The sequence below is a fragment of the Sapajus apella genome, unplaced genomic scaffold (genome assembly GCF_009761245.1).
Source record: "Sapajus apella isolate SASKATOON/1434 unplaced genomic scaffold, GSC_monkey_1.0 scaffold85, whole genome shotgun sequence".
Lineage (NCBI taxonomy): Eukaryota > Metazoa > Chordata > Mammalia > Primates > Cebidae > Sapajus > Sapajus apella.
The window spans coordinates 4,712,382-4,730,365 of record NW_022437025.1 but is presented as its reverse complement, the minus strand read 5'-3'; the positions used below and the strand labels follow the sequence as shown (position 1 = coordinate 4,730,365).

Below are 17,984 nucleotides of genomic sequence, written 5' to 3'. Positions count from 1 at the left end.
GATTTCTGACTGTGTAACTGGGTAGACAGTGGTGGCAGGTTGTGTGAATGGACAGGCTTCTGGGGGGAAGACCCAAAGTTCAAAAGAATCATGAATGTCATTGGAATAGGATTAGAGATTATGAGACATTTAATCCCAGCAGGGCATTGTTTAATCCCGTGTGGGAGCCTGGCCTGCATTCTTTTTCCTTCCAGTCTTTTCCTTGGCCCTGTGTTCAGCCATCACCAGTCACTGAATTTTCCGGAACCTGTGAGGCTGTTTCCAGCCTCAGCACCTCCGTGGTGGCTGTTCCAGACGGCCGGAATGCCCTTCCCTTATTGGGAGGTATTTATTCCCTTACCTCCCATTTGCCAAGACTTGGCGTGGCAGCATCTTGTCTAGAAAGCCTCCCCTGACCCGGGGTGTATTTGGGACCTCCCTGGGGCCAGCTCCACAGAGCAGCGATCAGCCTGGCTGCCCTTGTCTCCCCAACTTCTGGGGTAGGTGCCTATCAGGTTTCAGTCCTCACTGGCGTCAGCAGAGTGCCTGGCCCTGGCGAGGGCCCAGGAATGCGTCTGCGCAAGCTGCCTCTGGGGAATGTCCTACGGGGCCCCTCCCCAAGGCCTTGCCTGCCCCCCTCCCCAAGGCCTTGCCTGCCCCGTGCACACATCCAGCGCCATACCGGGAACAGGTGCCCTCCCCAAGGCTCCTGCCCCTTGCAGGAGGGGCCTTGCCTTTAAAATCATACACGTTCATAACAAGCGCTCTTGTACTTCCACAAGTGATAATGCATCGTCTTTTATTTTCCAGGCTTCCTGGGATCAGACATGACATTGCACTACTGAGAAATGGGGGTTTCCAGTTGCTCAGGCTCAGATTGCTCAGCGGCAGGAAGCGGATTAGGTGCTAAAAACTCCCCCTCCCTGGCCGAGCCGGGCGGGCGAGAAGCCGAGTGGGAAATGGGACTTGGCAGGTCGTGGGCGCTGAGGAAGCAGAGTAAGGCCGACTCACAGGCAGGAACATGGGGACACACACAAGAGGCAACACCCACCGAGGACGGGGAAACAGGCTCCGGTGTTCCAGCCACCTCTCAGCGCGCCTATCGGCATCCTGTGACGGCGGCACTGCACCTCAACACACGCCTCATGGCAGACACCAACGCCTTTGCGTGGGGAGCCTGGCCAGCCTCCTGCTCGGGGATGCCCTGCTGGCGTCGGGGATGAGAGGCGTCTCTCCATCCTTTGCTCCCCAACAGCGTGTGGTTGTCAGTTTCAGGGACACACAGGAGCTCGTTGCTCCCGGGGCGTGTGGGGTTTCCTTTTCAGGTGGGTGTGCTGAGACACTGCCATCACAGGACGGCACGACGAGATCTACGTCGGGCATTAGGTGCGGGACATGGAAACCTTTTATTCCAGGGCTTTGGCCACCAGAGGAAGATGTTTTCTCTCCAAGACTTGTAAAAATAACAGCAAGGAAAACAGTGATGGCTACACTTGACATGTATTTACAAAGCGTGATTCAGAGGGGTCTGTCTTTAAGGTTACCTGTGTGACGTGAAAAAGAAAAGAGGAGAAACCAGACAGGGAGCTCTATGTATGAGGACCACACCGAGAACCGACCGAAGCCACACAGAGCGGAGCGGTGGAGAATAAGGCTGGAGGGCCACTCCCCTGCAGAGGGGCCGTGAAATTCAACTCTATATATGTCATCTCGTGTTTAAGTAGGCTATACTTTTTAATAAAATAAAAACTTCTGTGTAACTTTAAAGATATTGTGTAGGCATCTAGGAGATGATCTGGAAGAGGACACAGCGCATGGAGGGGCACTGCCAGAGGGTGCCTGTCAGCTGACGTTTGTTCCTAGAGAGACCCATCACAGACGCCTGCAAAAATCACGCACCCTACTCTTGGCACTGCCCCAGACACTCCCTGCCTTGTCTGCGGGTCTGCCTGTGAGGCGAGGCTGCCCAGGCTCCAAAGGGGCTGTGTGCCCATCCTGGAACAATGGTGTCAGCGCCCATCTTCGATAAGCCTCACAGCTCACGTTCCGGGCACCTCTGTCCCCCACGTGCCTAGCACCGGGGCCAGGGCACCTTGAGGACGCTGGGAAGGTAGGCTGGGCTGCAGCCACCTGTGCACTCCGTCTGATGCCCCACACAGCCAGTGTGCAGCCTCTCCCTGACACCAAGCCACAGCGGGGAAGGGTGGTGTGAAGCTAGCTGTCTCAGCCCTAAACTACGGGCAGGAGTGTTGCCGGCAGGCGCAGAGGCTGCACCTGCTGGGGGACCCCCTCCTGCCATCCCATTGACACAGAGAAGCCAGAGCAAGGTGTGTGTGAGGGGCGTGCATGGTTCTCGCCAGGGACCCCTCGCCTCGGCTCCCGGCGCACACCAGTGGGCAGGCTGGCAGCCGTCAGAACAACAGGGCTTTCTTCTTCAGGTCATTCCTCTTCCAGAGGGCCAGGCGGTCAAACTCCTCCAAGCTCATACCGAACACCTCCTGGAACTCCTCAGGCGACAAGTGTCTCTTCAAAAAAAAGTAAAAAAAAAAAAAAAAAGGCCAGTTAGCAATGCAGCAAGGCAACGCAGCAAGGCACGTCACTGGGCAGTTTGCTGCCACCAAGCAATCAAGGGGCAGGATCGCACTGAGGACGGGGTGGTGGCCCTCAGTGCCCGGCCTCTTGGCCGTTCCTGGCACCCTCTCTGCTGTGAAAGAACTGAGCTCAGAGGACAGCGACCCTGCCAGGGACACGCAGGAGACTCAGCGCCCAGTGGCAGGGCTGGGGCCAGAACGCTCTGCTCTAGACTCCTACAAAGGCATCCTCTGCTGCAGATCAAGTTCATCACGTTCTGGAGTAGGACCCCCCACTGCCTTTGGATGTTTGAGCTTCGGCAGATTTCCTTCAGTGCTCATATTTGTTTGTTACTTCAGGAATGGTCACAGCTGCCATCTGAGTAGGAGGTGAAGGGTTTACCCCCGGACGTCATAGCCCAGGAAGTTGGGGTGCAGACAGTGAGCAAAGGCACCGAGCAAAGCCCAGGCCCGGGGGCAACTCCTTTGTCTCCCAGAAGCCTCTGGTGTGTGTGTGAGAAAGTGATCGTGCCTCTCTGCGCCCAGCCTCTTGCTGGGGACACCGTGGAGAGCCACGCAGCTTGGTGGTCAGGGCGTGGATGCCGGCCCTTCTGGGATGCCGTGTGAGTGAGTTAGGCCCTGGCACCTCAGTCTGCTTATCTGTGTAATGGGTCCCCCTAGAACCCACACCCTGGAGCTGCAGGGAGGAAGGTGTGCACACAGTCAGCGCTGGCTGTGGATGGTGCCAGCGGCGCTGGCCGCACGTGTTACGACGTGTAACCTTGGTCACCAAAAGCTCTGTGGAGCTCCCTGCCAAGCAGGCACCTGCCTTCTAGCCTCTGCCTCGAAGGGTCTGTTCCCCCTACTCTCAGCAGGCTGTGAGAAACCCCTCATCCCTCAGAGCTGGCTCAGGCGTCCCCTCCCCTGAGGGGCCTTTCCAGGGAGCGTGGGGCTTTCCAGCCAAGGCTGCTCCCCTTGCCTCGCCTGGGCTGGGCTGAGAGGAGGAACTGGAAGGAGACTGGAGAAGGCCAGTGGCTAGGAGGCCAGGCTCTACCCTGAATCCCCATCTGCTGCCGGCTGAAAAGTGTGGCTTCAGTGCAGCTGTGTGGGAGCAGTTTCTGCAGTTCTGCGACATCCTCTACCCATTAACATCTGCCCCAGCCACCCACTCTTGGGCAGACACCCAGGAAAATGGAAAACAGGGACTCAGACAACGGTCGCCCACATTCATAGCAGCATTATTCAGAATCACTGCGGCGTGGCCACAAGCCAGGTGGCCATTTCGGACAAACAGATACACAGAATGTGGCACGTCCGAGCGACGGAATAGCCTTCAGCCTTCAAAGGCCGTCAAGTTCTGACACACGCCACAGCTGGACAAGCCTCAGACACACTGGCTCCGTGAAGGAAGCCAGACACCAAAGACCAGATGGTGCATGATTCCACCTGTATGAAATGTCCCGATTAGCAAGTCCACAAAGACAGAGCGTGGATTTGTGGTCGCCAGGGGCTGGGGGAGAGAGGAGGAGAGGCTGCGTCATGAGTATGGGGTTTCCTGTTGTGGTGATGAAAATGTTCCGGAGCTGGATGGCGGGGCTGGTTGCACGAGGTTGTGAACGGTACTGAATGGTACACTTTAAAATGGCTAAAATGGGCTGGGTGCGGTGGTGTACGCCTGTAATTTCTGCACTTCGGGAGGCGGAGGCAGGTGGATCACCTGAGGTCAAGAGTTCAAGACCAGCCTGGTCAACATGGCAAAACCTTGTCTCTACTAAAAATACAAAAATTAACCAGATGTGGTGGTGCGCACCTGTAAGCCCAGCTACTCAGAAGGCCGAGGCAGGAGAACTGCCTGAACCCGGGAGGCGGAGGTTGCAGTGAACTGAGATTGCCCCACTGCACTCCAGCCTGGATGACAAAGCGAGACTCCGACTCAAAAGATAAATAAATAAATAAAAATAAAATAAATAAAACAGTGCCAGGCGCAGTGGCTCACGCCTGTAATCCCAGCACTGTGGAAGGCCGAGACGGGTGGATCGCCTGAGATCAGGAGTTCAAGACCATCCTGACCAACATGGAGAAACCCTGTCTCTACTAAAAATACAAAACTAGCCAGGTGTGGTGGTGCATGCCTGTAATCCCAGCTACTCAGGAGGCTGAGGCAGGGGAATCGCTCGTACCCGGGAGGCAGAGGTTGCAGTGGGCCGAGATCGCGCCACTGCACTCCAGCCTGGGCAACAAGAGTGAGACTCCATCTCAAAAATAAATAAATAAAATAAAATGGTTAAAATGGTCAATTTGGATGGGCGTGGGGTCTTATACCTGTAATCCCAACACTTTGGGAGCCCGAGGCGGGAAGATCACTTGATCTCAGGAGTTTCAGATCAGCCTGGGCAACATGGTGAGACCCCATCTCTACAAAAATTACGGAAATTAGCTGGGTGTGCAGGCGTGTGCCTGTAGTCCCAGCTACTGAGGAGGCTGAGGTAGGAGTGTCACTTGAGCCTGGGGGGTGGAGGCTGCAGTGAGCTGTGATCGCACCTCTGCACTCCAAACCTGGGTGACAGAGCAAGACCCTGTCTCAAAAAACAAACAGACAAAAACCTCAAGTGCTATATTAGAATCACTGTGATTATCAAAAGAGAAAAGGACAGTGGAGACGTCCGGTCACTGAAACGTGTAAACCGCTGCCCCTCACGCATTTCACAGCAATCACCCAGTCCGTGTGGTATGCACTGGATTTTGGAGTTGCTGGGGTGATCTGGAGGAGGGACTCAGGAAATCCCCCCTCCACCCCCACACAGCACAGCCAGCAAGTCTGCCAGGAAGAGGCCCTCAGCTGCCTGCTGCTATCTCGCGTTTGCAAAGAGGAAAAGAATCCTGCTACGTGCCAGAAACGAACCACTTGCATGGTGTTAAGATCACGGTTTCCCGGTGCTGAGAAATCCATCAGCCAGTCCACAGAAACTTAGAACTGTCACTTCAGATAGTGTCTCTTAAGACATTGAAGACACTCAATGTGTCATTTACCACAGTGGCCCTGGGCCGGGCATGGTGGCTCACGCCTGTAATCCCAGCACTTTGGAGGCCAAGGTGGGTGGATCGCTATGTCAGGAGTTCAAGATCAGCCTGGCCAAGATGGTGAAACCTCATCTCTACTAAAAAATACAAAAATTAGCCAGGCATGGTGGCTGACACCTATAATCCCACCTATTTGGGAGGTTGAGGCAGGAGAATGCCGGGAGGCGGAGGTTGCAGTGAGTGGAGTTCCTGTCTCTGCACTCCAGCCTGGGTTGACACGGCGAGACTCCATCTCAAAATGAATGAATGAATGAATGAATGAATGAATAAATGAAAGACAGCAGCCCTGCACTTATAGGTACCAAATCACCATCTTCCCAATTACAGTGAACAATCAAGACAAATGAGATCAAACGAAAGAAAAAGGAAAAGCATTTCCAGCTTTATCCCACAAATATTAACTGAGCCGCAGTGATACGCCAGACCTTGTTCCAGACGTGGAAAGCCAGAGACACAGAGCCCCTGGGGGGGCTGGCTGGGGAGGTGAACTGACACGGAAGCATGTAAGGGATTGGAGGCTGATGTGGGAGGGAGAGGAGAGTTCAAGCCCAGTGCTGGCGCCTGGGGCAGGCCTCCCTGCTGCCACATTCCTGCTTCCGGCTGGAGGAGGCTAGGGGAGGGGCACAAAGGTGCTAGTGGGCATCGGGAAGGTGTCAAGGGGGTGGTGTGGCAGTGCCCAGTGCCCCCTGCCATCTGCAATCACGTATTTAAAGGGAGAAGACTGGTGAGCAAGTGGTCCCTTGGGTTTAGTTGGAGGAGGGAGGAGGGAGGAGGGGGCTGATGGGGGATGGGGGGGCAGTTGTGCCCCGCATACTGGGGAAGGAGAGAAGGGCAGGTGTGAGGATGACACCATGGGCTCCAGACTGTGGGAGCCTCTGGGGAGGGTGATTGGAGGAAGACTTGGAGCTGGCGGGCAAGCAGGAAGGCTGGCAGGGCGCCGGGAGGTGGGTGTGGGAAGCAGAGGTACCCTGGGGGATGCCTGTGGGGGGTGGTGGAGGGGTGGTGTGGCTCAGGTGGTGGAGAGAGCATCTGGGTGGCTTCTGAAGTTGCTGTGAATGGTTACCTCCTCTGGGAGCGTGGCACTGGGACCGCGACGCTGCATCACCAGAGACCCCGAGGAGCAGCCAGGTTTGGCAGAGCACAGCGAGGGGCCGGGGGTGTCCTGAGCATGGGGGCTGGGCCGGGCCACTCGTATGTGGCCTACAGGGCCCAGGACTTGGGGCCAAGGGTCTAGGAGACTGGCAGGGACCCCCCCGGGCTCCAGTCCTGTTTTCTGTCTGCAGCGTGAGAAGAAAACTTGGTTGTCTGAGTACCCAGGAGGCTGGGTAAGAGTCACATGAGGGGCCGTCCCCAGTAGGGGGTCTGTTCACGACTCTGGGCTCCAGCTGTGGGATCCTGAGTGTCACCCCTTACCTGGCTGAGCCTCCACTGCCTCCTGGGTGAGAAGGGCTCCAAGGCCCCACCCCTGCCAGCCGTAGAACCGGCGTTCGGTCTCACTCAGGGCAGAGGCAGGCAGGCTTTCCCATGGGTCTGCCAGAGCAGGCAGGACGGGCGAGGCTCAGCTGACCCCAGAGGCCAGGCCAGCTTTCTGGCCTCGAGCCCACTCCTCTGGCCCCGGGTTCCTGAAGGCTCTGCAGGAGTGTGCCTCACCCCCAGGGCCTGTGCAGGCCAAGCCCAGCTGCTCCTGAACTGGAAGGAAGGCAGCCTGGGGTGGTGTCTTTGCAGAGGGTGGGGTGGCCTCGCTGATGAGGTACACTGGTTTCTCCAGGACGCATCCTGCAGGGAGGCGTTTCTGCAGCATGGGAGCGGGTCTGCTTCAGGAAGCATAGGCTCAGAGAGGTTGTGTGACTTGTCCAAGGTCTCACAGCCAGGAAGTGGCAGAGCCGGGCCTGGGAGCCAGGCTAGGTGGCTTGACCTTTCCTCTACCCTTACTTCCTGCCTCCCACTGGGACCTCCATGGCCATCTCAGGTTAGCTGTGAAGCCTCAGGGACCTGTGCCACCTCCGCTCCAGCAGGGACAGGTTGCCCCAGCCTGCCCCCAACCTCCAGCCCTAAGTCCCCTTCAGGGTACGCCCAGCTCCCCCAACCCACCAAGCTCAGAGGTGCCCCTGGGAGGGGCCTGATACTTCCTTCCTCCAGACACCCTACCAGTCACAGCCACCCACCCCCCTGTACCAGCACAGGGCTGGCTGACTGGGCAGGCCTCAGGTCCTAGCCCTGCTCAGCCTGGGCCCCAGGGCCAGCAAGGGACCACTTTTCTCCCAAGGCCTGGTGGTGCTTCCCACCAGCTCATGCTGCCTTGGCCTGCACAAGGAGGCTGTGCATACAGGGTGAGTCTCTCGGAAGCCAGGCCCAGGCCCCGAAGCTCCAGCCCTCCCAGCAGGAGGTCCCTGCATGACCTACAGTGACATCACTGTCACAATGATGGTGGCCACTGCCAATCCAGATGAGCTCTCCCTTCACACCCTAGAACCTCTCCCACAGACTATGGGGCAGAGAGGGGATAGAAGCTTATGGGAGCAATGCCGTGGCTGTTAGTGGCCCCAAGGCCCTGCCTCCCCATGGCTTGCACACCTCTCCTCCACTCCTCTGCTCCTCAGTGTGCAGTGGAACCCCAGGGGAAGCACCACACAGTGTTCCTCCTCCTGTGTCACCAGTAGCTCTTCCTCATCCTACTGGTCCTGACACAAGCGTCCCCTCCTCCTGGAGGCCCTCCTGGATTGTGCTCACCAAGCAGGCCCTGGGTCCATGCTGTGTCCCTCAAGACTGAGTCAGTGCTGACCTTCTCTGGCTGTCAGCTCTGTGAGGGTGGGCACTGGCCTGTCTGCTCACAGCACTGTCTATCCCATCCTCACCGAGGGACGAGGTGTCTTGTCTATTTGCATCTGTGAATCTAAATCTGGACTCTTCTCTCTGCAGCGCTGCCTCCTGACACCTCTGGCTTTCATGGCCTGCGCTGCTCTCTGCTGTGGTGCCACGGGGCTCCCCAGCCACTGTCCTGGTCTTGGAGGCCCCTGCGTCGGGCCTCTGCCCGCCACTCTCCTGACTCCCGACGCTTTCTCCCTGCCGCACAGTTCTGTTTCTGTTTCTCTTCCTGGTCTTGGCCAGGGAGGCCTTAAACTAGGGGATTCTGGTGCAAGCCCATCTCTCAGACACACACATGTGGCTCCAAACCTCCTCCTGTCACCCTCCGCCTACCAGGCCACACCCTCATAGGACCAGTTGGATGAGTTTAAACAAAGGAGATATTCTTTACCCGCAGGGTCTTATTTTTCAGGCACGTTCCAACAGTGTGGGCTCTTACTGCTCCAGCAAACCTGAGTATGCATTTAGCTTCAGGGCCTGGAAGAGGACAGTTCAGGAGAACACAAGACTCCAGTAATGAGCTGCTCCTGTGTGTGTGTGTGTGTGTGTGTGTGTGTGTGTGTGTGTGTGTGTGGTGCGTGGTGTGTGTGTGTGGTGTGTGTGTGTGTGTGTGTAAGGTAGGGGATGGCGGGTAGGAAATGAATTCCAGGAAGAACAAAGTACACGTGCAAAGGCCCTGGGGCAGGAGGCAGCCTTGGCTGTCAGAGGAAGCATAAAAAAACTCAGGTGTTGGCTGGGCGCTGTGGCTCACACCTGTAATCCCAGCACTTTGGGAGCCTGGGGTGGGTGGATCACCTGAGGTCAGGAGTCTGTGACTGGCCTGGACAACATGGAGAAACCCCGTCTCTACTAAAAATACAAAAATTAGCTGGGCGTGGTGGTACATGCCTGTAGTCCCCGCTACCCGGGAGGCTGAGGCAGGAAAATCACTTGAATGCAGGTGACAAGAGGTTGCAGTGAGCTGAGGTTGCGCCACTGCACTCCAGCCTGGGTGACAGAGTGAGACCACATTTCGGGAAAAAAAATAAAAAAGAAAGCTGAGGTGTCTGGACCTGAGCCAGGGAAGGTGAGGACAGGCGGGGCCCCGCAGGGCCTGGACGGTGTTAGGCAGTTTGGTTTTCAGCCTAAGAACAATGGCATTTATGACTATGTGTGCAATTTAAAACACCTCCTGTGGCTGCAGGGTTGTTTTCCTGCTCTGCCCTGCCCTGCCCTGCCAAGCAAGCAGAAAGGTCTCAGAGTGTGAATCCGTGAGCCAGCGACCGGGAGGGCCTCAGGACAGACAAGAAGTCCGTTTCCCACCCATTCCCCTTGCGTTCTGAGATGGCTGAATTGTGTGTTCAGCGCGGCTGGGCTGTGGTGCCCGATTGCTTGGTCATGCGCTGGCCTAGATGCTGCCGCAAACGTGTGCTGTGGCTGTGGCTCACATCAGCAGTCAGCTGACGGCAGGAAAAGGAGGTCGCCCTCAATATGCAGCAGGCTCAGGTCGTCTGTCGATGGCCTGAAGAGTAAACACTGAGGTTTCCCAGAGAAGAAACCCAGCCTGGAATATCACCTCCTGCCTGAGTTCCCAGCTTGCTGGCCTGCCCTACACATTGCAGAATTGCCAGCCTGCACAATTGTGTGGGCCAAGTTCTTAAATTTCTTAGTACATGGCTATCTATCCATCCATCCATCCATCCATCCATCCACCCATCCACCTACCCACCCATTCATCCAACCACTCATTCATCCATCCATCCATCCATCCATCCACTCATGCATCCAACCATCCATCCATCCATCCATCCATCCATCTTCCCACCCACCCATCCAGCTATACACTCATGCATCCATCCATCCATCCATCCACTCATGCATCCATCCACTCATGCATCTATCCATCTATCCATCCATCCATCCATCCATCCTCCCACCCACCCATCCATCCATCCACTCATGCATCTATCCATCTACCCATCCATCCATCCATCCACTCATGCATCCACTCATCCACCCACCCATCCATCCATCTATCCACCCACCCACTCACTCATGCATCCACCCACCCATCCATCCATCCATCCATCCGTCCACTCATGCATACATCCATCAATCCATCCATCCATTCACCCATCCATCCACCCAACCATCCATCCATCCATCCACGCACCCACCCACTTACTCATGCATCCACCTATTCACCCATCCATCCACCCACCCACCCACTCACCCATCCATCCACCCACTCACCCATCCATCCACTCATTCACGCATCCACCCATCCACCCACTCACCTATCCATCTACCAACCATCCATCCACCCACCCATTTATCTATCCACCCATCTATTCATCCACCCACCTACCCATCCACTTCTCCACCTATCCATCCATTTATCCATCTATCTGTCCATCCATGCATCCATCCATCCACCCACCATCCATTCACCTAATGGTTCTGTTTCTCTGGAAAACCCTGGTTGATACACTTTTCTACCTAAGGAGCAAAATGCCTGTCTGTACTGGGAAGTTGGGGGCATGTAAGAGGAGTTAGAAATTCACTTTCAGGCTGGGCACAGTGGCTCATAACCTAAATTTCAGCACTTTGGGAGGCTGAGAAGGAAGGATCACATGAGCCCAGGAATTTGAGACCAGTCAGGGCAATATTGTAAGGCCCTGTCTCTACAAAAAGAAACAAATTAGCTGGATGTGGTGGCACATGCCTGTAGTCCCAGCTACTCAAGAGGCTGAGGTGGGAGGATCACTTGAGCTCAGGAGGCTGAGGCTGTGGTGAGTTGTGATTGTGCCACTGCACTCCAGCCTAGGTGACAGAGACCTTGTTTGAAAAAAAAAATTCATTTTCAACACTGTAAGTAGCTCAGAAGACAGCATATTGCAGTGGCTCTCAGCAACACCTTAGCTTGAACCTCAGCTCTGCCTCTTAGGGGCTCTGCGTGCTGATTCCCACTCTGCCTGTTGTCACCACACGATTCGTCTGACCCTCTTCCATGGGACACCCCTTCCAGGGAGGAAGAGGATGACGACAGCTTCTCCATACTCCTCCACACTTCCTCGCAGTAACTGAACACCTATCATGTGCTGCGCGGCACCTTTCACCATTGTGGGGCTGGGCATCCTGCGTCCCCTCAGCTGTGCCCCGTTGGTGAGTGTTGATCACATCTGCGCACATCCTGCTCCACTAAGTGATGGCCGCTCTGTCCACGCTTGAAACCAAGGGACCAATCTGATTGGGCCTCCAAACTTGCTGCTTGCTTCCAGGCCTGCCTGCTTGGTTCTAGTCACTTGCTTCTTAATTTTTTAAACTATATAGCTAAAAGTCACGTGGCCAACATACAACTAAATTCCCACTAGTCCCTTACAGATAACGTCTCTGATGTGTGGGTCGCTATAACCACGGTTGCTTAAAGTTGTTTTTTGGGAACTTAGAGTTAGCTCTTGCCCTTTTTAGGCCAACAGAGACCATGAACCCTTCATGTAGGCCTGGGCGGATTCCTGACTTCAGAGGGCCAAAAACACCTTTCTCAGATCATGCTAACACTGTTTTTTGAACGTATGTCCGATGAAGAACAATGTAGCTCAATCACGATCACGCAAAATCCCAATGACCTCACCTTTCCCACCAGCCCATCATCTTTCCCACGCCTTAGACCACCCACTTCTTATTCCTCCCTAGGCCCTATTATCTGGGAGGCAAGTCTGCGATTTGTTCTCCGGCCTCTTTGCTCGGCCGTCTCGTGAATACAATCTCTCCTCTTTTGCAAAACCCACTGTCACCGTGATTGGCTGCTGCTCATGGGCGCAGAGCATTTGGCTCGGTGTCACCACCCCACCCGCCCAGCCTGCAGCCACACCTGGGGTGTTTCCCCAGCACCAGGCCCCGCCACCTGGACTTCCCACAGATCACCTGCATCCACCCACTTCTCACACTCACAAGGGCCACCACCAAGTGTCCAACAGGCCATCGTGTTTTGCCCCAGACCCAAACTGCCCTGAAACAGCCGCCCTGCCTCTACACCACCAATCGGGGCTTCACCATGTAGCCACAGGGGTTGTTTTCAGTGGCACACCTAGGCATAAATGCCATTCCTTTTAGGGTAAAAACCAAGCTGCTTCACATGGTCCAGGGCTCTGCAGGGCCTATCCCCGCTCAGGGCCAGACACCTGAGCTTTCGTATGCTTCCTGCAACAGCCAAGGCTCCCTCCTGCCCCAGGGCCTTTGCACATGTACTTTGTTCTTCCTGGAATTCATTTCCTACCTGCCATTCTTCACCTTACACACACCAAACACACACACACATACACACACACACACACACACACATATATACACACATACATATGCACGTATATACACACACACACACAAGTACACACACACATGTATACACATATACACACATACACACATACACATATATACACACATACATATGCACGTATACACACACATATACACACACATACGCACATATCCACATAAACACATACACACGGGTGTGTGTATACACACACATACACACTGATATGGATTGGCTGTGTCTCATCTCACATCGTGATCCCCATAATCCCCACATGTTGAGGGAGGGACCTGGTGGGGGTGATTGGGTCGTGGGGGTGGTTTCCCCACACTGTTGTCATGATAGTGAGGGAGTTCTCACGAGATCTGATGTGTTTTTAAGCGTTTCACAGTTCCTCCTTCACATGCTCTTTCTCACCTGCCACCATGTAAGACGTGCCTTGCTTCCCCTTCACCTTCCACCATGATTGCAAGTTTCCGGAAGCCTCCCCAGCCATGCAGAACTGTGAGTGAATTAAGCCTCTTTCCTGTATAAATTACCCAGTCTCGGGTATTTCTTTATAGTAATGTGAAAATGGATGAATACGCACACGTGTGCATACATGTACACACATACGCATGCACACAGGCACACACACCTGTCCCCTGTGGGAACCACATTCCCAACGGGCCACCACATGGCCATTTAAAAGATGGGGCAGTGGCTCACACCTGTAACCCCAGCACTTTGGGAGTCTGAGGCGGGCGGATCACCTGAAGTGGGGAGTTGGAGACCAGCCTGGCCAACATGGCGAAACCCCATCTCTATTAAAAACAGAAAAAATTAGCCAGGTGTGGCTGAGGGTGCCTGTAGACCCACGTACTCGGGAGGTTGAGACAGGAGAATCGCTTGAACCCAGGAGGCAGAGGTGGCAGTGAGCTGAGGTTGCACCACTGCACCCCAGCCTGGGAGACAGAGCAAGACCCTGTCTCAAAGAAATAAATAGAGGTGGGGCAGATCAGAACTGACTGGCCTAGAAACAGCCATGCCAAATTTGAAAGCAAAAAGCAGTAATGTCCAAGCTGGATATACAGTATGAGCCCTCTTTATCCAAAACAGGATTCAGTTAGCTCTGAGATGATGTGCAAAAGAGATGCCAGAAGCACATCCCCCACGGAGTTACCAGTTGTGACTGGGTGGGGGAATTCCGTAAGATGTTTATGTCCTCCTTTGTATTTTTCTGGACTTCTATCACATTTAAGAATTGTTTTTATATTAAAAATAAAGCTGTTTTCTCTGAAATAAAAACACCAGGGGTCTCTTTCTCTCCTGCTGGGAGGCGGCCCCCCCCAGCCCCCTCTGGCTCACATCCCACCCACAGCCCAAGGCAGGTGGGGAGCCGCTGCTGAAGAATGAGGGACATTCCCCGGATGTGGTAACATTTCCAGCTGCCTCCTGGCTTGGCGGAGCCTGAGGAGGAAGGAGGACTAGTGTCGCACCCTTGGCTGTGTTCTTGGAAATTCGAATGATTGAAATCATTACCCAGGTGTCAGAGGGTGTTTTAAAAGGAGACGGTTACAAACGCTAACCACTTGTATTTTACAATTTTCATGTTGTATTATTGCCAAAGAAAGTTAAATGGAAGTCCTGTCAGGCACACCACAGTCCCCAGAGGGCTGCAGCGAGTCCCAGCAGGCCCCTGGTCCCACACTGCTGCTGGGCCAGGAGCTGCAGGCACGCTGGCTGAGCTCACCTCTCCTGGTGAGAGCAGTGAACTCCAGCACTATTAGGCAGCCCAGAGGGGACACACCCTTTGAGGAACAAAGACACAGGACCAGCAGGAACCCTCCAGGCAGTTCCTGACAGGAGGAGCCACCTGCCCCACTGGAGACGCCCATCTTACAACAGTCAGTGGCATTTATGCTTGGGACGGGACCTGACCACACAACTCACAAGGAACCAAGTTCAACAGGCGCTGAAAAATGCATCCCTGCGGGCTGCTAGCAGTGCTGGGGTCCCTTTTGGGGTGGCTTCTCTGGCCACTGGGGGACAGTCACATGGGACGGTAGGTGGAGGCCACCCAAACGAGGCCTTGAGGATGAGATGGGATGGCAGGGGCACCTCCTGAGTGTGCGGTGGGCCGCAGTGGATTCACAGCCTCACCTGCGCACTCACTCAGCACTGATGCTGGTCTCCTCCACCTGCCCGGCACTGCCTGGACCCATATGCCGGCTTCCTAGCTGGCTCCTGCTGCCCAGAGTCCTCCTACTGATGACCCATGCACATCCTAACACATCAGAACGTTCTGGTGGCCTTTCCTCTTCTGTGGGGTAAAGACCAAATGTCCCACAAGCTGCCAGCTCCCTGAGCAAAGAGCCTTGTGCTATCTGGCTCTGCGGTTCCTTTGCTAGCACGAAGCCCACACCTCAGGCTGCTCAGCACACCCGGGAGGACTGACCGCACTGACTGGCCACAGTGGTCGTGGGCTTGGCATGTGGCTTCTCCCTCCTCCTCAGCCCCATCTCCCACCCTCCCATAGGCAGACACTCACTGCCTGTCACCCCGCATTCTCTTCCCCATCTTTAGGAATGTGTAAACAAGATGCTGTTCAAAATCTAAGCTGTTGGAGATTTAACGTATTTTGAGCCTTAAGAAAATATGATTATGGGACCTGAGTCATGTGACAGGCAGCTGTAACCTAGGAAGCTGTCACCTTTGTTTCCCCGATTACAGATTAGCCTTTAGCTGCATTGTTTTGTAAAATGTTGCAAACGACTAACCAGCACCAGGGAAGACCCCTTTCCTCTCAACCATTCATCTTCGTTCTAGATTCACTTCCCTCTTTCCTCTCTCCCTCAAACACTTCGTGACTGGCACATTATCTAAGACGGAGTGTTAAACACGCTACCCAGCTCAGGTGATGTCAGCAGCCCTGTTAGCTCCAGGCATGGGCCTATGGCTGAGCCTGGTCAACTGGGGCACTGCATTCCTTGGGTCAAACTGGCTGATTAAAGGGTGGTCATATTACCCACTCGGGGCAGAGATGGGGCTTTTTTTTGGGACTGCTGAGACAGAGAAAGATGTGGGTCTCTTCCCTGCAGATTTAGAGCCTGAGCAAGGTGAGGTCTATCAATAGAGCCAGCACAGAAAACGCACAGTCAAAAGACAGAAGGAAAGAAACTGGGTGCTGAAGACATCCTTAAGCCCTTGATTAAGCCACACCTGAAGGAGACATTCAGTCATGAGAGCCAGCTGTAAGCCAAAAATGAATTCTAAGCCCCTCAACTAGCTGATGATTGAGGAGGAATGAACCCCTCCTCTCTGCCAAGGAGATTTCAAAGAAACCTAAAAAACTAGTTCAGGCCATGAAGGGAAGAGGGGGTGAGTCAGATGTGCCTCATTCTACCATCCTGCCTTTGGAAGTCAGGCACAACTGATGACATTAACAATAAAACAGAGATCTTAAGGCTGTAGCAACAAGACCCCAAAATCCAGTCTGACAATAGCATAGCATCACATGACAGAGAGCAGGCCCTGAAAAAAATAAAGACATTTTACCCCAGAATATATTTCCTTGGTGGATGTTAAAATGGCTCTGCAGGCTGGGTGCGGTGGCTCACGCCTGTAATCCCAGCACTTCGTGAGGCAGAGGCGGGCGGATTATTTGAGGTCAGGAGTTTGAGACCAGCCTGGACAACATGGTGAAAACCCATCTCTACTAAAAATACCAAAATTAGTCGGGCATGGCGGTAGGTGTCTGTAACCCCAGCTACTCGGGAGGCTGAGGCAGAAGAACCGCTTGGGCCTGGGAGGTGGAGGGTGCAGTGAGCAGAGATCATGCCACTGCATTCCAGCCTGGGCGACAGAGTGAGACGGTCTCAAAGAAAAATAAATGGCTCTGCAAAGCTGTTTTTTGTGGAGAAATTTACACTCTGTAGAGAATCCCCTTCCCTTTCTGGTCTCTTTCTGATCGTGAAGAGATTAGCTGACAGTCAAAGTCTGAACAGGAAACATCTGCTATCTCTTGCCCCTAAGAGGGCCTGCTGTGAGGCTTCATCTATGTAAAACGAACCGTGGTCTCCACCGCCCCTTAGCTTAACCCGCACGCTCCCTTCTGTTGATTCCAAGCCTTGTGATAATAACTCTTTCAACCACGTGCCAATCAGAAAATCTCTGAATCCACCTATGACCTGTAAGCCCCAACCTCAAGCTGTCCCACCTTTCCAGACCGAACCAATGTGCACCCTACAGGTATTCACTGATGTCTTCTGTCTCCCCGAAACATAAACCCGTAACCCAACCGCCTTGGGCACGTTCTCGGGAGCTCTTGAGACTGTACCTTGCATGGTCAGTCACGTTTGGCTCAGATGAAACCTCCTGATGTAGTTTAGAGAGTTCGACTCTTTTCACGGACATAGTAAATTCTTTCTCTGCTTAAGTCACTTTGGGTCAAGTTCCTATCATTTGCAACAAAGAGTTCAAAATGGATGTGCCCTGTCACCAGTGTTGCAGTCACACCAGTGTCCTGATCCCCGCCCTCGCTGGACTGAGGGAGTGCTATTTTCCAGGCCCTGGGTGAGGAGGTTCCTGCAACTTCTCGTCTGCAGAGCAGATACCGGTCAAGCAGAATCAATATCCTCATCTTAGAGGTGCAGAAATCACAGCTCAAGAGCACCGGCCGCTGGCTAGGGCCGTCGGTGGCTGCCCAGTGCTCCTGGGAAGGACGCACTTCCTATCTAGAGACAGCCTGGAGCACCCCTCTCTGCCAGCCTTTGCTCGTGGGCTTCCCTGGGCCTGGAAGGCCTTTCCAGACTTCCCCTTCTGAGGAGCAGCCTGGTGCCTACTTCCCCCTCCATCCCCAGCACTGGGGCACTGCCGAGTGCCCCTTGGCTGCATCCATGCCCCTCCAGCTCCCTCCCCAGCAGCAGACTGAGCCACTGCCTGGTGGGCAGTTTGGGCACCGGCTGGCAGCTGGCCCTGTGCACATAGGGTCATACCCACTCTCCAGCCTTGGGGCTCAGATGGGCTGGGTACCCCTTTCCTTCAGGAGCCTCAAGACCCTTCACTCTAGCAAGAAGTCTACTAAGAGGCGCCAGCACATCCGTGACAGGGCTCAGGAGGTGAAACGCCCCGGCTGGAAGCTGGGACACCCTAGGGCAGTTTTAGAGGACTGCACGTGCCACTTTGGGCACACAGTAGCTACCCACCAA

The 17,984-nt window shown here is 54.5% G+C and overlaps 1 protein-coding gene across 34 annotated transcripts in view; it reads right to left on the bottom strand.

The window, feature by feature from the left end:
* Positions 1 to 744: 744 nt before the first annotated feature.
* ABLIM2 (actin binding LIM protein family member 2) overlaps positions 745 to 17,984 on the bottom strand; it is a 183,463-nt gene continuing 166,223 nt past the window's right edge. For 33 of the 34 annotated variants that reach the window (XR_004261560.1, XR_004261561.1, XM_032254092.1 and 30 more), the window contains one exon: positions 747 to 2,504. Coding sequence is in view for 32 of the 34 variants with exons in the window: in XM_032254092.1 (XP_032109983.1) it covers positions 2,391 to 2,504 (114 nt within the window). In the remaining 2 variants the exon portion in view is untranslated. Of the gene's footprint in view, positions 2,505 to 17,984 lie in introns of all 34 variants that reach the window. The other variant, XM_032254094.1, reaches the window with a different exon arrangement.